The sequence below is a fragment of the Bos grunniens genome, chromosome 19, assembly GCF_055505025.1.
Source record: "Bos grunniens cultivar Pamir isolate PY7600 chromosome 19, Bosgru_T2T1.0, whole genome shotgun sequence".
NCBI lineage: Eukaryota > Metazoa > Chordata > Mammalia > Artiodactyla > Bovidae > Bos > Bos grunniens.
Window position 1 is genome coordinate 43975712 of NC_141183.1, and position 25907 is coordinate 44001618.

Consider the following 25907-nt stretch of genomic DNA (forward strand, 5'->3'; position numbering starts at 1 on the left):
ACTTTCATGCACTGGAGAAGGAAATGGCAACCCACTCCAGCGTTCTTGCCTGGAGAATCCCAGGGACGGAGAAGCCTGGTGAGCTGCCTTCTATGGGGTTGCACAGAGTCAGACACAACTGACGTGACTTAGCAGCAGCAGCAGCAGCAGCAGCAGGACTTAGTTGTGGCACTAGAGATTTTTAGTTGCGGCATTCGGGATCTGGGCTTCCCTGGTGGTTCAGTGGTAAAGAATCTGCCTGCCAATGCAGGAGACTCAGGTTTGATCCCTGGGTCGGGAAGATCCCCTGGAGAAGGAAATGGCAACCCACTCCAGTATTCTTCCCTGGGAAATCCCATGGACAGAAGAGCCTGGCAGGCTACTCTACAGCAAGAATCAGACACAACTTAGTGACTAAACCACCACCACCACCACGTGGGATATAGTTCCCTGACCAGGCATGGAACTCAGACCCTCTGCATTGGGAGTGTGGAGTCTTAGCCACTGAACCACCGGGAAGTCCTGCTGCTTCCTTTTTAAAGGTGCACCTCTCCCATCTCTTCACATCCCATTTTCAGGACCTGGTGATGGCTACAAAGGAGACTGGGAAAGTAGTTTTCATCTGGGCAACCATCTAAGGCTAAAATTTCCATTACCAGAGAAGGAAAGAATAGATATGGGAGTGTGGGGAGGGCAGGAAGAAGTAGCAGTGTCTGTCTGCCACACTTTCTCTTCTTTTAATAAAAATTTTATTTTATTGAAGTATTATTGATTTACAATGTTGTGTTAGTTTCTGGTGTACACCCAAGTGATTCTGTTATACATATATACAGATTCTTTTTCATTATGGTTTATTACAGGATACGGAATATAGGTTCTTGTGCTATAGAATACGACCTTGTTGTTTATACTCCATTCTTATACTGCTGCTAAGTCGCCTCAGTCGTGTCCGACTCTGTGCGACCCCATAGACGGCAGGCCATCAGGCTCCCCCATCCCTGGGATACTCCAGGCAAGAATACTGGAGTGGGTTGCCATTTCCTTCTCCAATGCATGAAAGTGAAAAGTGAAAGTGAAGTCGCTCAGTCGTGTCCAACTCTTAGAGACCCCAGGGACCACAGCCCACCAGGCTCCTCTGTCCATGGGATTCTCCGGGCAAGAGTACTGGAGTGGGGTGCCATTGCCTTCTCCATTCTTATACTGGTGTATTGTAAATATTCAGACAGTTCCATATGATATGCTTGACCTATTTTTTTCTTTCCAAGGTGCATTTTCGATTGAATTACTCACCAATCATGCATAGTCATCTTACGTGTCCTCTGAGAGCATGAAATCTTTCATCTGTATCTTGCACAACCTTGATCTTATAGCATGCCTGGTACCTAGTTACTTAATCAGTAGTTGCTAAATGAATACATGGGTGAAGAAGAGAAGAGCTTTGTCATTCCTCCATAACCTGTTTCTATGGAGCTGGATTTATCAATCACATTAGGTAAACAGTACAAATAAATCAGTATTATCTGTGTTGAGTTATTACAAAATGTGGAAGCGTTGAGGGACGTCAACATCGTCTTCCCTGCCCTGTGGTGGTGCTGCTCTTGAGCCACAAGAGTCAGACTGGGGACCAGTGACTTTACTCCCAGGACACATGTCATGAGGTCAGCTGTACCACCACCATCTTCTCCCCCTTTCCTCTCGTTCTCCTTCAGAAGAAGGACCCGTCTCCACTCTGCAGTTCTAGAAACACTTCTTTTAAGTTAGAACGCAAATACCAAGGAGTTGTGTGTGCGTGCTTAGTTGCTCAGTTCAGGGTAAATAAATAATCCTGAGGATTTCCATTTTCTAAAGAGTCCTGATACTGCCCTCTCTGCACATTTTGACCAGTGGCTTTGGCTTTTTGCCAGGCTTCTCTGTCCATAGACTTCTCCAGGCAAGGATACTGGAGTGGGTAGCCATTCCCTTCTCTAGGCAGTCTTCCCAACCCAGGGATGGAACCTGGGTCTCCTGCATTGCAGGCAGATTCTTTACCATCTGAGCCACGAGGGAAACCCCAGCTTTACGAAACCAGATAACATTTTGGCAATGTCAGAGCCAGCTGGCCCCCAAGAGTCTGTTACCATGGCAAACAGTGAGGTCACATAAGGATTACCCACTTGACCCGAGCTTGTTATGTCTAGACACTCATGCTGAGGGCGACATCACCCAGGAATTCAGGGACTTTGTAGGCCTGCCCTCGTTTCTGGTTTGTCACATTTTCCTCCAGCCTCCTGGAAACCCCAAACAGGATTTCCAGCTCCTTTCAGATTCCTGTCTGGCATTTCCTTGCTCTCTGCTCTCCTGGGGACAGGACTGCTTTTGGCAGACAGACGCTACCCCTCCCTCCCCCAATCCAGGAAGGGCCCTGGCCTCTATGACAGCAAATCCATTGCACCACTTAGGTTTAATTAGAGCACAATGACGGATGATTAGTTTACACATCAAAGCACTGAAACAACTTGACAAATTGGCCCCATCCCAAAGCCCAGCGCGGGAGCTGGCCTTGAACTCAGAGGCTCTGCCCTTGGGGGCCGCGGAGGTGGTGATGAAAGCTCGGGAGCCCCAGGCAGGGGCGCACAGAAGGAGTTCTGTTTCTCAAGAGAAGAAATGCATCCCAGCTGTTGCCAGCCCTGATTGTGCCTCTGCATCTCCCTCACCTTGACTTTCCTCCTCCTGGCTCTCCCCCGGCTGCTGCTCAAAGTTCATGTGTGGTAGGCTCGAAGTTCATGTGTGGTAGGCTCTCAGTACTTTGGAGACAGATAATCATGAGTTACCCAAGCCCTTTGCTAGTTCTCTTTTTTTACCCTGTTTACCCTCCAAGTGGGATTTGGACTGTTCAATTAGGAAACCTACCAAGGAAGGAGAGAGAAACAAAATTCATCTTCAAACCAGCCACTTGGTTACCAACTGATGATTTTTTTGTTGGCAAACTAATGGAGGAAAGAGAAACTATAGACTGCAATGAAGTAAAGGAATTATTTCTAGGTCTCCTTTCTGTACGCTCTCTGTGTATGACCTGAAGTCAGGTGAACCCAGGAGAGCACGTGGCATTAGACTGTTTCCGAGGTTTATCACATATTTCAGATCTCTGATTGTCATGCTGGGTCCCAGAGAGGTTGATGGTGTGTTGGAAGCCGTTCGGGTTCTTCTGGCTCAAAAGACCAGTCTGTTCATACTAACAATCACTTAATTCAGCGATTAAACCAACAAAAAAACCCTAAACGTCCACCCAGTAGTTGAACTGAATTCACCCTCTCACTTGGTCTACACTCATAGCCTCATGGAAGAACAATTGGTGTGTCCTGCTTCAGAGTCATCTCATCAAAGTCAATGGCGGAGCCGAGACTTGAATCAAGGTCTTCCTCCGTAGCCCTTATCCCCTCAGGACTACGTGATCTTTCCAGTGGTCGGAAGGATACAGGGCGGAGGTCACATAAACATCGCACGGAGCGCGAAGGCTCAGGCCTCTCTCCTGAACAATTGATGGAGACGCAGTGCATGGTGGGATTCTTGTTTCCTCGCTGTGGGCCTCGGGTGTGAGCGGACATCAGCCTCAGACCCGTGATGTGGGCAGACAGATGAATGCTGACTGCCGGTAGCACTGGACAGTCAGTGGGCGGGAGCTGGGTTCAGACTGCTGTAAGCGGAGCACTTCAGAAGGAGGATGACACGGCATTATTACCATAAACCAGGAGCCTATTGATCGGGCTGATTAGAAAACCTTCCAAGGCACGGGGGTAATTAGCACAATTTACAGCGTAGCAGTTATCAGCTTCATTGCTTAATTAACAATGTAAATATCTTCCTAAATGACATTTTATAATCATGATCAGACCCTCTAGCGTTTGCCCTGTTCACTGCTTAATTCCTTCCCAGATGTACAGATAGCCAGCCGCCTAACATACCGTTGCTGCATCTTATAAGATAAAACAATTGTTCGCGCCCCGCGTCTCCTCTTTTGGATTTTCCTGGGGGTCTGTTCTGCCTTCCTCTCTCCAGCCTGAAATCTACAGTCTGCCAATTGAATTGCCAATTAAAAGTACTTAATTAGACGTGAAAGGGGAATTCTGTCATGTTCTGGATTCTGAACTATTTTTTATTTATGTGCTTAGCAGGATAAGTCATCTTAAATTAGCATCACATTTTTCCCTCTGAAGAGCATGTGAGAAATGAGGCTATTAGGAGGAGAGGTTTAACACAATATTTGTGTACACTAGTCATGGGTGCAGGGAATCATCCCAAGCACATATGGCGTTTTGGCAAGCAGGGTTACTCTTCATCTTTATTTTATTTCCTTATCATGTCTTGTTGAATTAATGTTTGCAATAGAAATTTTGGCCTTCCTTATCAAACATATGTGCAGACAACTTATTGTTTGATTTTTTTTAAACTTTCAATTCACCTCTTCTTTTGAGTATCAGGGCCATACCGAAAGATTACTGTTCCACGTTTAAGTTCCCAATGCATACAAACAAATTCAAATCTTAATGCAGCCCTGGGGGTGGAAAGTTCAGATGCTCATAATCCTCCCTGGAAAGAATGCCCCCTAAGCTTTCCATTCCTGGAGGCTTGATGATTTCACCTGGTGAATGATCCACTTCTGATCTATCTGCACAATGTGCAGAAAGGGGGTTTAATACAAACCAGTGCGTAGTATATTGGAAAAATGGTAGGGAAGGCAAAATGTGAATTTTGGAGGAATTTGCTGTGGGTTTTAATTAACCATCTTGCCCTTGTTCCCCATTATCATTGATTTGTGTGATAAGTGCCAATTATACGTGTCATAAGTATACTGCTTTTCGATGAAGACAAGAGATCTCATGTGTGATGCAAATCAGGACTCAGAATGCTAATTTTGTAATGAGCCAATGCATTCTTCAAGGAGTTTATAGTCTAGAGGGGGAATAAAACATGTGCATAAATAATTATAATGCAAAGTAGAGAACTGGTGGGTCATGAGACAGCGAAGAAAGAATTATGGCCAAAAAAGAGGGTGGAGGAATAAATTATAGTTGAGGGATTTAGGAAGGCCTGCTTGAAGGTCGGGGCAAACTGGCTTAAAAGCAGACTGAGAGTATAGGGTGTGGTTTCCAGATGAGGGGGACAGCAGGAAGAAAATACAGAGGTGGGACAGCATGAAATTTAAATGAGGAACAAGATGTTTACCATGGCCTTTACAGGAGGCATGCGAAGGGAAGCAGTGGCGGGAACACTGCAAAGGTAGGTCGGGGCTCCCTGGTGCAGAATCTAGCATCCAAAGCCAAAACATCTGCATTGATTTTTTAAAATATATCTTTATTCATTTGGCTGCGTCGGGTCTTAGGCACCGCACATGGGATTTTCCTTGCGTCGTGGCTCCGTAGGTGCAGTGCCCTGGCTTACTTGCCCAGAGGCATGTGGGATCTTAGTTCCCTAACCTGGGATGGCACCTGTGTCCGTTGCATTGCAAGGTGGATTCTTAGCCCCTGGACAACCAGGGAGGGCCTTGCACTGATTTTTGCATAACACAGGTTGGCTATTTTTTTTTTTTTGGTAAAGGGCCAGAGAGTACATTTTAGGCTTTGCAGGATATGTGATCTCTGTCACAACTGGTCAGCTCTGCCACTGGAACACGAAATCAGTCAGGGGCAACATGTACATGAATGGGCATCATGATGTTTCAATAAAACTTTACTTAGGGACACTGAAGTGTGAATTTTGATGTGTTACAATACATTCCTCTTATGATTTTATCAATACTACTCTCCTCTGCTATCGGGGTAGGCAGAGGCATGAAGTTGTGCGTGCATGCTAAGTCACTACAGTCGCGTCTGACTCTTTGAGACCCTATGGACTGTAGCCTGCCAGGCTCCTCTGTCCATGGGCTTCTCCAGGCAAGAATACTGAAGTGGGTTGCCATTTTCTTCTCCAGGGGATCGTCCCAACCCAGGCATCGAACCCACATTGTTTATGTCTCCTGCACTGGCAGGTGGTTTTTTTTTTTTTTTTTTTTTTACCACTAGCAACACCTGCAGAGTCCACTGGGGTAAGGGGTATGAAGCCGTAACCATCTCCTAAGCTCTGAGTTTTTCTTTACTTTTGAATATATTCCCATAATCACAGAGAACCAAGTGCTGATGAGTTTGGATCCAGGGCGGCAGAGAACCACAGAGTCAGGGCCTTATGTGATGGTGATGGCACACGCGTGCACCGGGGGCTGTGGTTCTATCATCCTGTTGGCCTGGAACAAGCTTCAGCATGTAGCACTAGGGCAGCACTCCCAGTGGGCTTAATGGTATTTGGTAGTTAAAAAAGAAATACCTAGGTCAAGAGTTTTGACAGTCCCTGTGTGGTAAATGTAATACATAGACCGTCCTCTACTTTTATGAACCCGCCTTCTGGTACACTATACACTGACATTCCTAAACCAATTTCCCTGTATTGAATTAGGTCTTTCTGTACATGAGCAGGCTAATAACTTCCATCCATCTCCTGGGTAAGATTCTGTGTGTGCGTGTGTGCTCAGTCCTGTCCGACTCTTAGTGACCCCATGGACTGTAGCCTGCAGGCTCCTCTGTCCATGGGCTTCTCCTGACCAAGAATGCTGGAGTGGGTTGCCATTTCCTCCTCCAGGGGATCTTCCTGACTCAGAGATGGAAACTGCATCTCCTGCATCTCTTGTATTGGCAGGTGGATTCTTTACCTCTGAGCCACCTGGGAAGCCCCATGATTCTGTAACTTCCAGAAAATAGTTTTCCTCCTCCCCAGTCCCCCTGCCCTTGACTGTACCAACCTGCCCTCCAGGACTGGGATGGGAATTTAGACTGTGGGAAGCCTCCTAGCCCCTTCCAGCTTTCCTTCCCGCCCAGATTCCCTGAGAGTTAACGTAGGGCTCACAGAGGCAGGTACAGAAGGAATGCTGAACCAGGCTTTTCTTTTGTGATCTGGATCAAAGTAGTTGTCTCTCATTTCCGATTACAACTGACATGACATAGAATTTTCTAAAACCATAAAATGTATTTTTTTCTGATTTGCAATTTCATGTTTATGCCTAAATAGAATGTATCTTATTTATCTCCTCTTTTATCTTCTCTGCCCTCTCTTACTCAGAAATGTCTTTAATTTTTTTTCTAACAAGAACTAATGTTGAACAATATACGGCGAAGAAAAGGTTTATTGCTGCTGCTGCTGCTAAGTCGCTTCAGTCCAGTCTGACTCTGTGTGACCCCATAGACGGCAGGCCACCAGGCTCCCCCGTCCCTGATATTCTCCAGGCAAGAACACTGGAGTGGGTTGCCATTTCTTTCGCCAATGCATGAAAGTGAAAAGTGAAAGTGAAGTCGCTCAGTCGTGTCCAACTCCTAGCAACCCCATGGACTACAGCCTACCAGGCTCTTCTGTCCATGGGATTTTCCAGGCAAGAGTACTGGAGTGGGTTGCCATTGCCTTCTCCAAAAGGTTTATTAGGTAACTAGCAATGTTTCATGGCACCCCACTCCAGTACTCTTGCCTGGAAAATCCCATGGATGGAGGAGCCTGGTAGGCTGCAGTCCATGGGGTCGCTAAGAGTCGTATACGACTGAGCAACTTCACTTTCAGTTTTCACTTTTCACTTTCATGCATTGGAGAAGGAAATGGCAACCCACTCCAGTGTTCTTGCCTGGAGAATCCCAGGGACGGGGGATCCTGGTGGGCTGCCGTCTATGGGGTCGCACAGAGTCGACATGACTGAAGTGACTTAGCAGTAGCAGCAGCAATGTTTCAAGAAGGAGGGTATGGTTGGCTGACCCAAAGGCTGCCAGGAGCAGAGGAAGGAAGCTAAGGACAGAGTGGAAGGAAGCTTATCATAACATGGAAGCCATTGAAAACCTTGTTAAGAGCAATTTTGATGGCATGACGATGGAAGCCACCTATATCCCCGTAAGCATGAACAGGGGAATGAGTGAAGAAGTGAGATAGCCTGTGTAGACAATTAATAATGGCTTCATCACTTAGATCTCAGTTTAAATGTTACCTCTTTGGAGTGATCTGAAGTAGCCATTTGATGACTGTCTGTGCTTAGTCACTCAGTCGTGTCTAACTCTTTGCAACCCCATGGACTGTAGCCCACCAGGCTCCTCTGTATCCTGAGGATTACAAGATTCTGAGATTACAAGATAAACAAGTCCATGGGATTCTCCAGGCAAGGATACTGGAGTGGGTTGCCATTTCCTTTTCCAAGGGATCGAACCCAGGTCTCCTGCATTGCAGGTGGATTCTTTACTGTCTGGTGACTGTCACAAGGCTATATTTCTCACCAAAGCACTTATCTATGACCCGATAGTGTCTTCTTTCTTTCTTTGCTGTTCTCTGCCACCAGGACACCACGTATGCACAATAATCAGATCATGTTTTATTTTTGTATATCTCAGAACCTAGAAGATTGCTTGGTTCCTGTAGGTATTCTGTAAACATTTGTTGAATGAATGGATACAAGTTTGGCTGTGGTAGAGGGTGGAGCAATATAGCCCAGAGCTTCTCACACTCTAGTGTGCCTGGTGATCTTGTTAAAAGGCAGACTCTGATTCTGTAGGTATGGGTAGGAGATTCTACATTTCTAACAAGCTCCCAAGTGAGGCCAGTGCTTCTGGTCTGTGAATCCCATTTTGAGTAGCGAGTACCCTGGGTTACTTTGGTACATCGCTCAGAGTGAACAGGTGGAGAAAAGAGGGGGAAGGCAGAGGGGACAGAATACAGAGACCCAGCTGGAGGAGGGGTTGGTTTTTCAAAGGCAAAAGGAAACTTTCCCCTGTTTAATAGGAAAAAAGCAGAAGAGGTGAGGAGAGGAGGAAATTCTTGACTGAGGGTGCCTAACTTTTCAATGAGGTCATCATCGGAGAGAGAAGGTGAAGGTGGGCTGTGGGTGTTCCAGAAACAGTCATTTTCTTCCCAGGTATCTTCCAGTATGACTGAGTTTGTATCAAAAATTTAAAGCGAAACATCAGCTCTCTTGTGTCATTTTCCCAACATTAATCTGCTCTGGTGCAGGCTGGAGAAAGAGGATGGGAGGGTCATCCAGAGAGAGCATGACAGATGGCAAGAGGAACCAGGGAGTTGTGGGTGTTGGTAAGGGAGAGTGATTTTAATGATGGAACACAGGAAGTGGGGCAGAGACACTGGGACCCTGAGACACTGCTGCTCAGTCCTGCTCTCATGGGGCTCTAGTGGTGAAGACAACATACATATCTATTGTTGTTGCTATTCAGTTGCTAGGTCATGTCTGACTGTTTGTGACCCTATGGACTGCAGCATGCCTGTCTCCTCTGTACTCTCCACTGTCTCCTGGAGTTTGCTTAAATTCATGTCCTTTGAGTTGATGATGCTATCTAACCATCTCATCCTCTGCTGCCCTTCTCCTTTTGCCTTCAATCTTTCCCAGCTTCAAGATCTTTTCCAGTGAGTTGTCTCTTTGCATCAGGTGGTCGAAGTATTGAAGCTTCAGCTTCAGCATCCGTCTTTCTAATGAATATTCAGAGTTGATTTCCTTTAGGTTTGACTGGTTTGATCTCCTTGCAGTCCAAGGGACTCTCAAGAGTCTTCTCCAGCACCACAGTTCGAAAGCATCAATTCTTTGGTACGTATGTATGTAACCAGCAGACCTGTTAATGCCTCACCCATAATTCCTTGAGCCTTCCATCACGTATATCTGGCTGACTTGCAGCTGCCAGCATCTGCATCTCTGCCTGAGAGCATTGCAAGCCAGAAGTAGTACCAGGGAATCAGTGCTACTGAGAGCATCAGGCAAACGGTAACTAACAGGAACTGATGTATAAATACCCTGGCTCCCACAACCCTCCAGTGGGATAACTGATGTGTGTGTTCTATTTCGGTTCTTCAGCAAGATGAAACTTAGTGCCCTTGGTGATAACTTGCTGAGCAAGATTCTCTTTATGGGTTACCTTCCCTGTCTCACTGCCCATAATGGATATTTTCTAGGCTTATCTCCTAAACAGGTTACTTGCTCTTGAATCCTTGTTTCAAAGTTGTCTTCTTCTGGGGGAAGATGAACTAAGGTGTATATAATTATAAACTGTGATGAATACCTTAGAGACAAGTACAGGCTACTATTTGGGAGGAGAAGGGTATCTGCCCCAGTGTCTAGTGGGAGTGGGGGCATCGGGGAAGTTGATCTAAAGGAGGTACAGGATGGAAGGAACATGGGGCTTTTGAGGGTCTGAAAGGCCACGATGGGCCCAGCAGGGAACTAGGGGCACTAGGTAAAGACTAAGAAGGAAGATCCTGCAGGGTCTTGCTGAATGTGGTAAAGCATCCAGCATACCTATTCAGAGAATGTTGAGAAGCCGTTACAGGAGCTAAAGAGGATAGTGTCAAGATCACATGTGCTTCTAACAAAAAGAGGAGAAGGATAGGAGAACAGGACTGGGAGAGATGGAGCTCAGAGGCTTCTGCTAAGACCCTGGGCTTTGCATGGAGGAGTCTCAACAAATGTTTGCTGAAGTGGAATTCTCCAGGCAAGAATGCTGGAGTGGATAGCCATTCACTTCTCCAGGGGATCTTCCTAACCCAGGGATGGAACCCAGGTCTCCTGCCTTGTATGCAGATTTTTCACTGTCTGAGCCCCCAAGGAAGCCCAGCTAATGCTAACCCTATTTGATTGATCAGAATGCCTTACTTCTGGGCCACAGTGAGTGAGTAATGGTTTCCCTTAATTGATGATGCCCTTTTGTTCAGGGCTACTTCACTTAATTTTATCAGGCTTTGGGGGAGGAAAAGATAAATTCCTTTAATTTTTTCTCGTTCTCCACTTCCTTCCTTTTTTTTTTTTTTTAACCCTTCTCTTCTCTCTCCCACCTTCCTCTCTACACTTTGTCTCTTATCTTCCTCCAAATTATACTTTTAAATAAAGTGGATCATTTCATACAGTCTCCACTTCTATTAACCATGGCATTTAATTCTTCTTTGTGGCCAGCTTAATGCTCTGCAGATGTAGTCAATGGAAACAGGATTACATTTTGTGAACAAGGTGATTTTAAAGCAGATTGTGAGTAAAATGTCATCAACATGATCCTTTGTGAATATCTCCATATACACACGCGGCAGGCACTTACACTTTTTATGGGAAAAATTCCATTCCAAAACTGATTAATACAAAAAATTGCCTGCCTGTGTGCATGTTATTTATAATCTGAAATCATGAGACATTGAGCATATTTTCAAATAGAAAAAGTAAAGACTCCGTATTCAGAGATGACACGCATCTGACCATCAGTGTGGTCTCAACGTGTGGCCACTGTAGATATTCGACTACAGAACACGCTGAGAATATAGAGTGATTTATACTGGTCAGCAAGTTTAGATTTACAGAGCTGCAGAGAGAAACCCAAGACAGAGAGAGGTCCAGAAAGGCTAAAACCCAGGCGGTCAATTACTCTCCTAGTGTGAACAGTCACAGTTGTACCCTTCTTCCTCTTTTACTCTTTTTATGTGTTTTAAATCCTTGCTCATCCCCTTGTGCAACCCAGCAATGAAAGAAAAAAGACATTAGTCCTCTGAGATTTCACATAACCTTTTATACCCAATATTTTCATTGTCTTTAACAAAATCTTTAGTAGTCAGTGAGGGTTGTTTTGCAACACCCCAGGGTGGAGAAGATCTGTTCCTAGGGCTTTCCGTTGTCACCCTGGTGTCCTCTTTTGGCACATTCACCAGTCACCCCAGGCCCCTCACCCTGTGTTTTGGCAGGATTTGAGACATGCAAATGGCAAACTGGTAAACAGCAACTTTGCATATTTTGAATAGAAGAGAACCTTGGAGTACTACTCTTTCTGTTCACAGGGAAATCTGAGATAATGGGGAATGAGAACAAGGGCAGACCAAGGGTCCTGAGTGTTTTCTTCAAAGTGTTTATTATGCTTGTTAAATCTATTGTACAGTGATGAATGAATTTGAATTATTTACATGGTCAGCTTTTGAGACAATAACCTGATTTAATCAGACGATGCAAATGTATCATGTCTCTTTGAAATCTAAAAACAGGTTTAAACTAGAAGAAGCTTCAGGACTTGTAACTTCTCCCACAAATATGGTTACAAACCTGCAGTTGTCAGGTTAAATGACATATTGTCAGAAGTCAAGAGAATAGAATGATGTATTTCTTAGGAAAGTCGATAAATGCCCCTGGGAGAACATGTCCCCTGGACTGCCAACTCTTAGGTGACAAAGTTCTTAAGTAAAAAGACTTTCAATTCTGTTTGTCTCTAAATATCACTCACGCACTGTCTGACATGAGGATGTTCATCTGCTAAAATGTCAGTGTAATGGAAGTTGACATGGTAAGAATGGTTGGATTTTCATTAGATTGTGTGACTGGTATCATTTTAGTGACTGTTTGGACTGTAAGAATTCTTCAGTTTTACTACTGAAGTTGTAAGAACCTAAAGGTTGCTGTCACGTTAAAAGTACTATAATCCAATTAGTTCAAAATCTAGGTTTCCATCACCATTTGGAAAACACTGGACATTATTATCCAAGCCTAGTCTACTTTGGATTATTATTTTTTTTTCCTGGATGCTTATAAGGAAATTTTTGTGAAAGGTTAAAATTATTTGTAAAGACAGAAGAGGCATCAATGATTCTGAAGGTGGAGTCTTTCTGAGGTAAAGTGAACAGCTTGCATCTTGAATATTTTATAAGATCTAGGTATTAGAACAATGTTTGTGATGCAGGAACACAGAGATCTAGGAACAAAAGGGAGATAGGGCCAAAGAACAGACTGTAATGTTTCATCAAAATATTAGGCAGTCTTAAGACTGAAAACAGGAATGGATGGATGGTGATACTGCAGATTGTTCCTAATAAGAGCTTTAAAAGCTTCATGATGTATCAATTGGATCCACACTGATGTGCCCTTGACTCTGTGTATGTAAATAAAGGACTGATTTAGGAGGGTATAATTGTATCTTTCATATATATTTCAGATATATTTGGTCCAAGTCTACATATTGAAAATAAGTTAAAGGATTGAGGTCATTATCTGACTATTTCAGGGGAGCAACCCCCACCTGATTTGGAGGGAGGCTAGTATATTAGGTGGGCTTCCCTGGTGGCTCAGTATATTAGGTGAAGAGGAACAAAAAAGAAAGAAAAGAAAGGAGGGAAGGAGGGAGGGAGGGAAAAAAAGGAAGGGAAGGGGGAAGCAAGGTAATTTTCCCTAATTACCTCTAAAGGTAATTAGGAAAAAAGAAAAAACTTTACAACAACACTTCTGTTAAGAAATATCTCCTACTTTTCTCATCCTAAAAGAAGAAAAAGAGAACCCCAGGTGCCATCAGGGAGCAATGTTTCCCTTCAAAAATAAACTAAAGAAAGAAGGAGAAAGAAAAAGAAAAAAAGTTAAAATAAAAAGTTGTCTTGTTAAATCAGCTACACATGGAGTCTGCCTGTGTAAGGAAATCAGCCTTTTCATTACAAATAGGTTTAAAAAGCCCTAGAGAAGGGAGATGTGAACAGAAGCAATATTACCCACTAACAACCTAACTCCCTTTTCGGCATCAGCTGAGAGAAGATCAGCAGCTCATTGAACAGCGGGTTTGTCTTAAGATAAAGACTCATCTTTATTTCTTTCAGGACATAAAACTTGTATTTAAATCAATTCAGAGAAGCACTTTAGCTCTAAACATTAGAGAGCAGGGAGAGCCTATTTAATAAAACAGCATTATTTCATTTTCAAAGAAAGATACTGGCAGTAGCTATGAGTTTAAATTCTGTATTCTTTTCCTCAATTATAATTATAGATGGGTCTGAAAGGAAGCATGACTATTACTGTCATATTTATTCTTTTGACAGGTGTTATGGGACTGTAATTTGATGAAATGACTCAATACGCAGTTTCCCATCCAAATGTAATTCCGTCATCAACACGAGTGGCTTAGGAAAAGTCCTCCTGCAAGCCTTTTCGCAGATCTTGAACACTCATATTTTAGCAGTAATTCATATTCAGGAAAATGGGGGGAGACTTGTCTCTGAGGTGGCAAAAGCCAAAAGGAAGAGTGGGTGTTTCAAGAAGGCTGTTGCTCAGTCAACTCGGTCATGTCCAACTCTTTGAGACCCCATGGACGGTAGCCCGCCAGGCTCCTCTGTCCATGGGCTCTCCCAGACAAGAATCTTGGAGTGGGTTCCTATTTCCTTCTCCGAGAAGAAGGCTGTTAGTTGGATAGTTTTATTTTTTCACAAGGTGGGCTCGGATCAGGGAAAAGGGCACCCAATACAGTTCCCTCATTAACAGACGCCAAGTCCCACGCGCGGCCGGAAGAGGGCGCTCGACGCACAGTCGCCTGGCGGGGGCGGTGCTCGGCAGCCGCGGGGCGCAGGCGCACTCGTCGCCGCCGCGGCTGAGGCGGATGTTCCCCAGCGGAGGCGGGTGAGCCGCTCGGCGCAGGCGGAGGGCGGGAGCGTGGGCGGGCGCGCGGGGACCGGAGACACCTGGGGCGGCAGGGACGGACTGCTGTTGGGAGGCCTCGGGGCGTCCTCGACGTGGCGCGGCCTGTGGAAGACCCAGCGCCGCTCTCTCGACCCTCTGGCCTCCAGAGAGCCGGGTTGTCCGGAGTGCGGCTCCCTGTACACGCCGCAGGCCTCGCGGCAGGGGCTGGCTGAGGGCCGGGGGTCGGAGGAGAAGGCCCCGGACTTCGGGGAGGGGGCTTGGGAGCGCCACGAGGAGCCCAGGGGTCTGCGGGCGCCGGGCCTGCTGGTGAAATGTGCCTGTCGGGCCTCGGTTTGCCAATTTTTAAAAGCAGTCACGGCCCCTGCGCGGCCCGAGTGCTCGCAGCAGCCTGTGAGCGCGCTTACCTCGAGTCACCTTTATCTACTCTTGTGCCTAACAGATCGAGCCCGTGGCCGGAACTCCTGCGCCTTTACGACTTAATCTGTCCTTTTGTTTGTTTTTACATGGCATACAGTTCACTCCCTTAAAGTGCACAGCTCAGTGTCTTTTTAGTTCAGTCACAGGACACAGGCCTCTCTCCCTGCCTTTACCCAGCCACACTCTCCTTGTCCCTCAGATTTAATGTCCCTTTCTCAAGAAACCTTCTCTGACCCTTGACTGGGTGAGGGACCCCGTGTGCCAGTCTCTGGGGACCTGAATTCCACTTTGTGGTCTGCGTGTGTGCATGCTCAGTCGTGCCCCACTCTTTGCGACCCCATAGACTGTAGCCCGCCAGGCAACTCTGTCCATGGAATTCTCCAGGCAAGAGTACTGGAGTGGATTGCCACTTCCTTCTCCAGGCGGGTCTTCCCAACGCGGAGATTTAAGCCACATCTCTTGAGTCTCCAGCATTGGCAGGGGGATTCTTGACCACTGCACCAACTGTGCATGCTCAGCTTCATTCAGTGCTTCCAGTTCTTTGTGACCCTGTGGACTGTATCCTGCCAGGCTCCTCTGTCCATGGGATTCTCCAGGCAAGAATAGTGGAGTGGGTTGCCATGCTGTCCTCCAGGGTATCTTCCCAATCCAGGGATCGAACCTGGATGTCCTGCATTACGGGTAGATTCTTTACTGTCTGAGCCACTGGGGAAGCCTGCACCATCTGTAGTATTTACTAATACTTGGGTTTGTTTTTTTTTTTTAATTATCCTGTTAATGTGTAAATTTCTTGGGGTGAAGGGTCACCTTGATTGTTTCTGTAACTCCAGCATCTAGCACTTTATGAGTGCTCGATGACTGTTTCAACACACACATGTGCCTTCTGTGTGTCAGACACTGTGCTAAGGATACAGCCATGAACAAAATTACTCCTGCTCTTGTGGAACTTACGTTCCAGAGGGGGAATTAATACAAAGAGAAATAAATATATACAGTGGTGAAAAATGCTGTGAAGCAAAGTAGGCGGGACTGTGGTCAGAGAAGGTCTCAAGTGAGACTTGGATACACAGGTGGGTGAGCCACGTGGGTGCCCTGAAAGGTGGTTAGGTATGTGAAGGCCAGCAAGGAGGCCAGAAGGAGGAGGAGCAGGAGAGGAAAATGGTAAACTAGGAGCCTTTGGCTCAAGGGCCCTTGGAGACAAGCCCTGGTGTGTGTAGAAAGAGCTTGGGTTAAGAAGAGAGAGGCCCAGCTGTGGCTCTTACCAGGTTCTTCTGTGTGACCTTGAGCCTCAGTTTAAGTAGCCCCTTTGAAATACCCAGCCCAGTATCTGACATCTGGTGGCTGTGCCAGTTCCCTTCTTTGACCCTCGAACAGACTGGTGGCCTGTGTGGGCAAAGCCATTGGCACAAAGCAGTCTAAATATCACTAGATTGAGCTAAGGTTGCTGGCTGCTCTGCTCTGCAGCCAGCGTGTTCACCTTTTGGATGATGTTTCTGGTTTGCTTTTGGGGGATGACCTCACCAGGTTCACCTCTAACTGGTGAAGGCCCAGGGTGGTTTGGGCCTACAAATGTGATGTTTGAGATCCTTTGAGATAGCACATGTGATAGAGCTGTGGATTCAGAGCCGGAGGACCTGAGTTTGAGACCTGGCTCTGCCACCTGCTGGCTTCATGTCTTCAGGACAGTCCCCTCCTCCTACCTTTAGTTCCTGTCTGGTAAGTGAGACGCCATTGCTGCTGCTGCTGCTGCTAAGTCACTTGAGTCGTATCCGACTCTGTGCGACCCCATAGACGGCAGTCCACCAGGCTCCCGCGTCCCTGGGATTCTCCAGGCAAGAACACTGGAGTGGGTTGCCATTTCCTTCTCCAATGCATCAAAGTGAAAAGTGAAAGTGAAGTCGCTCAGTTGTGTCCGACTCTTAGCGACCCCATGGACTGCAGCCTACCAGGCTCCTCCGTCCATGGGATTTTCCAGGCAAGAGTACTGGAGTGGGGTGCCACTGCCTTCTACACATTTATTGAGATTTTGTTTTGTTCCCGGGCACTGTTGACTATGGAGGGGTAACTAATACAGTAGAGTCTCTGTCCCCCGGAAGCTCACAGACATCTAGGATCACAGGTAGCCGGGTAGAGTAGGAAAGGGTAAGATGTCCAAGTACCCGATGGTGCCAGACCCTGGCCTAGGCGTGATCTTTGCAAACACCTCCCCCACCCCAGCCCCGTGAGATACATACTCCATTGTCCAGGTTACAGAGGAGGAGGCAGAAGGCCAGAGAAGGTGAGTTTCATGAGAGAAGATGGAAACAGACTTCATCCAACCAGACTTGGATAAAGAACATTCCACAGAGGCCGGTATGTTTTTTGTAGGATGTGTCTGTGGGCAGCACTGTCGGGGCCAGACTGGAAGGAGAGAGTCTGATTAGGAGGCATTGTTACAAAGCTGGGAACAGAGGTAGTATCTAGGGAGGCTGCAAGGCTCAAGGGTGGGACGTGGGGCTGGAGCCTTGACCATGTCAAAAGAGACCAGAGGAGCAAGGGTTGTTCCATTTCTAACTTAAGAGAACGTGCATGCAAGCTGGAGCCCTGGAGTTGGGGGAGCAGAACCATTCTGTTCCTATATTGCGACTTTCCTCACCCCGAAGAATAATTGCATATTTAAACAATGGGCTGTTCAGGCTTAATTTAGCTTCTATCAGTGCTCAGTGGGGCAGAATTTCTGATTATTTTCTGTAGTTCCATTCTTTTTTAATGTATGACTTTTTCCCCCATTTATTTTTAGGTGTCTTTTTGTCAGGGCACAGGTTAGGGAAAGAGACAGTGGGGTTAAATGGGGCCAAAGCCCTATTTCTCAGAATCTCTTATGGTGATATCATGCGGCTCCCAGGAAATTCCCTTTGTGACTTTGTTTTCCTTCTTTTTCTTTATTCTGTCTCATTCTCCTGTATTCTGTCGTCCCCTTTTGAAGAGTCCATAAACTCTTCAGAGTTTCCTAGGAGCTTTTTTGTTTTGTTTGGTGTCTCTCTGGTTACTCCTTTGGTTGTGTAAGTGACATAGTCTCAGGACTTGTGTTTTCATCTGTATGCAGGGGAAGCCGTAAATGAGGTTCTTGGGTTTCTGAAAAGCATGGAACAAGGGTTTATGGAGAAGGTGGAAAAATAGGAACTGGACATAGTATAGTCAAGCGCTTCTATGGATGCTGGGACCTGGTCTTGACGAGCCCTGGGGAGTGTTCTCAGTTGGGGTCCTTAGCACTGATCTGGACATTTGTACATGTCTCAGATGTGGACATAGGTGGTGTTAGGAGCAGGTAAGGGCATGGACTTTGGAATAAAATAGGCCTAGGTATGATTCCTCACCTGACCGTGTACTAGCCGTGTGGCCTCTGGCAAGTTGCTTACCTCTAGAGTTGCAGTTTCCTTGTCTGTAAAATGGGGCTAATGATACCCAGTCCGTAAGACCGTTCTGAGGATACATGAGATAACACATGAAGAGCTCTCAGCATCTCCCTGGCACATGCCAATCACTCCCTGAATGGTAGGTGGTAAGACATGCCGTCAGCTGTGCAGAGGCTTGGGGTAGGAGAGCCAGGTAACCCATCAGGTGCTCACCTCTGTGCTCCTGGGGTTGAGTCCAGAGTCGCACATGGGCTAGAGGCTCTGAATGGCCTTGCAGGAGTGGCTGGCAGAGCTTGCTGAAGTTACTGTCTCTTTGTGCCCCATTTGTGCCTTGTATGTGATTGCTTCTGTGCTTTTGTTGTGGTGAATTGAATTGAATAACAGACAGGACCTGGTACCCCAGAGATTGGGGCAGACTGTGACTCCGGACTGAATTAATAAAATACAAGATGGGGAAACAGACTTAAGCATAGTTCACGGGAAAAAAGTTCCTTTGAGTCAAATGCCAGGGCCAGATGAGGGCTGGAGCATAGAAAGCAGTCTGGGTTGCGTTCCTTGGATTCCCAGGTAGAGGAGCTGGGAATCGCCCCATGAGCTCCAGTGCCCACGGAGCTGGTCAGAACACAAGCAAACTGTGGCTTTTCCCTCTGGAGTATGTTTAAGAGTGAGATGGATAATGAGGGGGTGTGTCCAGAGAGGAGGGTGGGTGAGATGGGGGGGTTACAGCACTTTCAGCGTGCTTATCTTGGAAAAGATAAGGCTGGGGGTCGGGGATGACTGACCTTGAATACTGACAGTCTGGACTCAGCAGTAGGTTAGGGAGACTTAGCTCCAAAAGGCAGAGCTCAGAACAGTGAGTAAAATTTTCCAGAGCAGGTCTTAACTCCGAAGTGAAAGGACTTCAGTGCACTGCTGAGAGGGAAGGAGGTGAGGGAGAAAAACTGGGTGACTCCCCACCAATAAGAAGAGATTTTTTGACACCTGGTGTGCAGAGGTTGCTTTCAGGGCTTTGGCATCCTGGTTTTGAAGGGTGACCTACTTTGCACTATTTCTGTTCATTCAAGTTAACACCTTTCCCCATGAGCCTGCAACTTTGGGTGTTTCTGTAAGTTTCTAATTCATTAAAGGCTGCAGGATGAGTAACCAGAACTCACTTCTGATTTGGGAAAAAGCTAAATAAATTTCACCTGATCTGTACTTTGATTTCAAAGGAAAAAAAGGTCTATTTTTTTCTTCCTCTAACTGAGTCGATGAAACCCACTAACGTCCCTTGATCTCAGTTTGCACCAAAAGCTTCCTTTAGCAGGCCATTCCTACTGTGGACATGTGTGCTCAAGTCGTGTCCAACTCTTGGTGACCTCATGGACTGTGGCCCACCAGGCTCCTCTTATCCATGGAATTTTTCAGACAAGAAGACTGGAGTGGGTTGCCGTTTCGTCCTCTAGGGGATCTTCCCGGTCCAGGGATTGAACCTGCATCTCTCGTGTCTCCTGTATTGGCAGGCGTGAAAAGGGCATCTTGACTTACTATTTTTTCTTTTGCTGCTCCTCCAGGGTCAGAGCAGGACCCGGGAGAGGGAGGTCATATCCGTGTGCTGCTGCCGTAAACCAGGCACGTGTGTCTCTTACTTATCCTCACATCAGCCTTGCCATGGTGTCGGACCCGCATGCTTCACAGTTCTACTCAGTCAGTACTCAGGGGCAGAAAAGTGGCCTAACTGTTGTTGGGGAGAGGGAGGATTCAATCTTGACACCCCTCTGTTGAGTGGCCACTGCATGCCAGGCACTGTGGGAGGGACAGAGGAGGCAGAGCTGGGAAGAGTGGGGAGTGTGGGGATTTGGTTGCAGATGGGGTAGAGATTGGGGGTTGATTGGGGGACGTCTTCAACACCCCGCTCCACCACAAACACACACATACTCGAGACCCTTGGGTTGGTTCTGTGGATGCCATGTAAGGATATCAAGCAATGGGCTCAAAGATGAGAGAGTTTTGTTCTCAGAGGCTCAGTCTGGCTGAGCATAGGGAGGGACTGAAGAGGCAACAGTTGAGAAGGGTGTTGGGTTAACCCAGGGCTAAGGAGTCCTTGGAAAAGGAAAGGCCCCCTTTTCTCCAAGAACTTAGGGAGGTTGGGGCACTGGAGCTGGAGCCAGAGCCTACAACCCAGCTCCACCACTCACTGGCTGTGTGTTCCTGGGCACGTCAGCCCACTTTTCAGCCTCAGTTTCCACATCTGCCAAGTGGGATAATAATGCTTTTCATCAGAGGGTTATTGTAATACAACCTGCACTGTGCTTAGCGTCTTGGTTGGCTCTCAGGTGAAGATGGATTTTGTGGTGGAGGGGAGTTAAGGATACTTTGGTCTGAGGGCTTCTCTAGACTCAGTGAAGTAGGAGGCGTTGGTGACCTGCGAGAATTCCTGCAGATGAGCTGGAAGCTGGAAGAAGCCTGGAGTATCTGGGTGGGAAAGTAGGGTGTTTTTGCCAGAGGTGATGCCCGGAAGTACCCAGGCATGGAGGATCACGCGGAAGGCGGCGGTCCTCACTTTATAGTGGGCAGGAGCACAGGACCGTCTGTTACCTTTGGACCGAGAAGGCAGGGAGGAGGCTGAGCTTTTGTTTTCTCAAGCTTGGAGAGTGCTTGGGTTTTGAGGTTCTTCACTCAGCAAGCACTGATGGAGGAGTCCACTGGGTGCCCAGGGCTGTCTTGGGCACCGAGGTGCCAAGGTGGAGGGCCTGACACAGTCCTTGCCCTCAGTGGGGTTTTGCTGGGCAGGGAGATGGACGAGAAAGCAGAGGGTGATTCCTGTACGTACAGCAGGTTGTGGGGAAACAGATAAGGAGGTGAGTCTCATTCCATGTGGGGGTAAGAGGGGTAGGAGGAATTAACCAAAAGGAAATTATTGAAAGAGTGTTAGAAGCTCAGAGAATCAAGGGAGATCCCTGGAGAACTGGGCAAGGATCTAGACATTTCTGGAAGGCCAGGCAACAGGATCTTCCAGAAAAGTTCAAAGCAGGAAGAGGCTGATTCAGACCCACGTAGGGGTGCATGAACTCATCATCTGGCTCTTTGTAACTCTCCTCAAGAGCCTGTTTCCCAGGTGGCAGATACCCACGTGACCCGTGCCCAGGCGGCCTGTGCTCAGTGTGCCCGGTCGCTCAGTCCTGTCCGACTCTTTGTGACAGGCTGTCTGGAGTGTGCCATCAGCTCAAGTTTGCCTGGACTCAGTAGCGAGCAGTGGGTGATGTGTTGAGGGGTGGTGGGAAGGGGCCAGATCAAGAGGGGGTCTTGGAGGAAGGCAGTATGGAATTTATTCTATAGACCAGTGCTTTTCCAAAGTTCAGTACCGCTTTCATGACTCTTGGCATATCCAGATTTCAACTGCATCCTCGCTTGCTTGATACATTTTTAAAAATCACTTTTCTGCCTGTCCATTTTTTAAACTGTTTTAAGCTGTGATACCTATGAGATTATGGAATTTTTTTCTCATTACACATGAAAATAAATATCAACGCATGACAATAAAAAGATGTTGGTCCATATACTGCTTAAAATATTTTCATCTTTGTCCCATATTTTGGGAAAAGTTGTTGTGAGTGATGGGGCTGGAGTGGACATCAGGGGCTTTAAGCAGGAGCATGACTTGCTGTGATGTGTGTTTTGGAAAGATTCACCCTGGCTGTTGATTGCAGAATAAATTGGCAGACAGTAGATTGCTGGGAACTCTTGCAGGTGTCTGCCTGGGCTGTGATGAGTCTGAGCCAAGCATATGCAGCAGAAATAAGAGGGGACAGATTTGAGGGGTTGTCCAGAGGTAGAATTTGTTAGGATTCAGAGACCAGTGGTGGGCTTCCCTGGTGGCTCAGTAGTAAAGAATCTTCCTGCAATGCAGGAGACCTGGGTTCGATCCCTAGGTCAAGAAGATCCTCTGGAGAAGGGAATGGCTACCCACTTCAGTATTCCTGCCTGGAGAATTCCAGGGACAGGGGAGCCTGGCTGGCTACAGTCCACGGGGTCACAAAGATTCGGACCCGACTAAGCGACTAACATGCACACACACACAGGCCGGTGGCGTGGGGGTTGAGGAGAAGGCAGGCTGTCTCTCTGACAGCTTTGGGAAGTCAGGGGTATCTCTGATGAGGCAGGGAGCCAAGGTAGAGGCTAAGGTCAAATTCAAAGAGCAGGATATAAGAAGTAAGCGTTCCTAGCCACAGGGTTTGACTACAGGTTTAGCAACGGTGATATGAAGTTCCTTGTGCCTTAAATAATAGCAAACCCATGCTTTAAATTAAATTAAAGCATTTTAAACTCTTCTGAGTGGACCCACACAGGCATTCTCTGCTGTTATTACGGAGAATGACTAAGTATTATAATTGAGCTGAAAATAATCTCCCGCCCATACTTGCTGGGTTGGTTTCTAAGTATTGAGTTTTTAAGTAATGTAACAAAGTTGCATTCTCTCCAAGTGTTAATTTTAAAAACTGCAGATGGTAACCATCTGTTACACGACTAGCATTTTACAATGTTTGATTAGCACTTTATATAGTTTGGGGAAGCCTGCCCAGGGAGTCTGCCCTGCCCATCAGGTTGGGGATTTCGGGTATGTCTTCTGTGGGTGGCCCTTGAGAGTCTCTGTCCCCACCATATGTGGTTCCCCTCTCTGCTGTGCTGAAGTGTGGCTAGTTGGACTGGCAGGTTGCGCCCTGCCCTGTTGGCACTCTTAGAGCTGGAGCCATCGGAGCTCACTGGGGACACAGGATGTGGGAGGGCTGGATCTCTCCATCAGTCAGGACTCTCTTGGTTGCAAGTGACAAAACGAACCCAAATCTAGGGGTGGGACTACCTTCAGGGGCATGGTGTTTGGGCTCAGGTGACTTCTTCAGACTTGGTGTCACTCAGGGTCTCAGCTCCGCCATCTGCCATGTGGCTTCAGTCTCAGGCTTCAAGAGGAGGCAAGATGGCTTCTTTGGGGGTGAAGTGCTCTCGGCATCAAGTCTAGAGTGGAGCCTTTTCATTCACCCCTGCAGAGGCGGTGAGATCTGCTCTGATTGGACCAGCTTGTCACGTGCCCATCTGCGAGCCAATCCCAGCGACCATGTAGATCAAGGGCTCTGAATGGTCAGGCCTGGAGTGGCGCCCCATCCAGACCTTGGGGGCGGAGACCTGGAAGGGTGGATCCCCAGTGGCTCATCCCAGGATGTTACCAGGCGGGAGGATGGGTGGTGGGGGCCAGCGGCCACTAGCCCACCCCACTGGGAGAGTGAGAGGCCAAAATACAAGGAGCACTTGGCAAATTTAGCTGTGAAGATAGACAGACATTGTTACCAGGAAGATAAAACGCTGGAAATGAAAGAGCCTCTGGAACTAGCTCCTTAGTAAGTTTCCTCTCCTAGTTTAGCTCCTTAGTAAGTTTCCTTTCCTAGTTTCCATAGATTAGATTTAGTGTTCTAGTTCTTTATTTTTTAGAGTGGGTACAGGTTGTCTGACTTATTTTTATGTTACTTTTAAACCAAGGCCAGCCACTTAATCTTGGTCTTTTAGCTCCTCCATTTGGAACACAGTGAGCCTCTCTCTAAGAGGGGAAATCTGTGCAGAGGAGATAACAGGAGATAACAGATTCTATTCAGTCCAGTTCAACAAACAGGGCACGAAGTGAAGTGTTGGGGCCTGGGCCAGGCTCTGGAGGCCTGGCAGCAGGTGAGTCCCCGGCAGTGTGGGAAGTGCTATAACAGCTTTAGAAACAGGGCACTGCAGCACGCCCCGCCCCGCCCCCCCCCCCCCCCCGCCAAGCAAGGGACAGTCATAAAGGGCTTCCTGGAGGAAGCGACACTGAGCTGGCCCTGGAAGGACAGGCACGGGTTCCTCAGGTGGAGGAGATGGGGAAGGGAGCTCCAGGCTAAGGGGGCCGTGTGTGCATAGGCATAAGAGGTGACCTACTTGGCTCAGGGGATCTGGGAGACGATCCTTGCATCTGACAGTGGGGTGAGCCCAGCACACTGGTTCCAGAGCTCATGCTGGCATCAGTGTGGCGGCGGCTGGGGAGTGACAGGCTTCAGGCAAGGACATCAGGCAAGATGCTGTGGTCGAGGTCCAGCAGGATCCTGTGCGCATCTTGTTAAATTGCAGGCCTGGTTGTTTTGGGGTGAGAAGTGTTTCTAATTAGCTGCTGGTGATGTCGGTGCTGCCGGACCACACTTTGAATAGCGAGGCTCAGACCTCTGGGCATCTTCTCCCCTCTCCACTCCATCCTCCTGAAGTCAGCTGGTTTCTCCGTGGTTGCGATGCAGGGTCTTCTCACTTGTTGTCAGTCTCCAGAAGAAAGACCACAGGATACAGCCGTGCCTCCCACCTTTGTCCTTGTGGGCCTGCTCGGGGATGAGCCTTCTGCAGGGCTGATGCCCAGCCTGAGCTCAGGGGCTCGGTTCCATGGGGATCAGGCCTCCATCCACACTGGGTCAAATACGCCTGCTTCCCAGAGTGCTAGGAGCTGGGGGCCAGGGCAGAGTATTGGCTGCATGCCTAGAAGTGATGCTGTGCATTTTCCAGGGACTGAGGTCTGGCGGATGGCCCCACTACCGGGGGCAGAGCTGGTCCAGACGCCGCTGCAGCTCTACCGATATCTGCTGCGCTGTTGCCGGCAGCTGCCCACCAAGGGCATCCAGGAGCATTACAAGCATGCCGTCAGGCAGGTGCGAGCAGGGTACCCTGGGCTTGGGGTGGGGGTGGGGCTTCCTGCGATAGGGGGTCCGTCACAGGGTTGGGGGCCCGCGGCAGTGGGCAGGGCTGGTCTTTCAGGTGGTGATGGTGTGGGGTGGTGGCATTTGAGTAAGAGCTACCGGAAAGCAGTGCTGGCTAGCCCAGCTCCTTCCTCTCTGGTTTCTGTTTAGGAAACAACATGCATCATCTGGGCATACCAACTCTGTGCCAAGGCTTGAATAAGACAGCTGAATGGATAATTAAAATTGAGTGTGAGACATAACATCATTTTGACAGGCATTTCTGCCAATAATGCACAACCTGAATTTAATCAAGAGGAAACATTAGGTAAACCCAGACTAAGTGACTATCTACCGCTTAACCGGACTGTGCACACCGCATACGGCAGTGTCATGAAATACAAAGGCAGACGGCTGCTCTGATTTAAAGGGGACCAAAGAGACGTGACAACTAAGTGTCAGGAGTGATCCCAGCTTGGATCCTGGACCAGAAAAAATGACGATAAAGAAGATTACTGGGAAATTCATGAAGTTGAAATATGGACTGTAGATTAGATAATAGTATTATGTCAATGTTTCTGATATTGATTACTGTGGTCAAGTAAGAGAATGCCCGTGTTTACACGTCTGAAGTATTCAAGGATGAAGGGCATGATACCTGCCACTTTTAAATGCTTTCTCAGATTTTTATACAAACCTGTATAGAGAATGATAAAGCAAATGTGGCAAAATATTAACAGTTGGTGTTTCCAATAGGGAATTCTTTCACATTATTCTTACAGCTTTTCTGTAGATTAGAAATTATTTCCAAATAAAAAGTTAAAAACTGAAATGTATAGAAATATGTGGAAAGTGAAAAAAAAAAAAAGGTAGCAACAGAGAGCTGTGGAAATATGGAGAAGGAGCAATTAACTGTCTGAGGGAATCAGAGAGGACTTCCTGGAGGTG

At 47.3% G+C, this 25907-nt stretch overlaps 1 protein-coding gene across 35 annotated transcripts in view; it reads left to right on the plus strand.

The window, feature by feature from the left end:
* The first annotated feature begins 14374 nt into the window (after positions 1-14374).
* Positions 14375-25907, plus strand: part of LYRM9 (LYR motif containing 9) — a 35334-nt gene continuing 23801 nt past the window's right edge. For 5 of the 35 annotated variants that reach the window (XR_015148201.1, XR_015148200.1, XR_015148199.1 and 2 more), the window contains exons 1-4: positions 14375-14413; positions 14874-17203; positions 19800-19857; positions 24790-24932. Coding sequence is in view for 9 of the 35 variants with exons in the window: in XM_086360160.1 (XP_086216286.1) it covers positions 24807-24932 (126 nt within the window). In the remaining 26 variants the exon portion in view is untranslated. Of the gene's footprint in view, positions 14414-14873; positions 17204-19799; positions 19933-24789; positions 24933-25907 lie in introns of those variants that run through there. The other 30 variants (XR_015148187.1, XR_015148186.1, XR_015148185.1 and 27 more) reach the window with 9 other exon arrangements.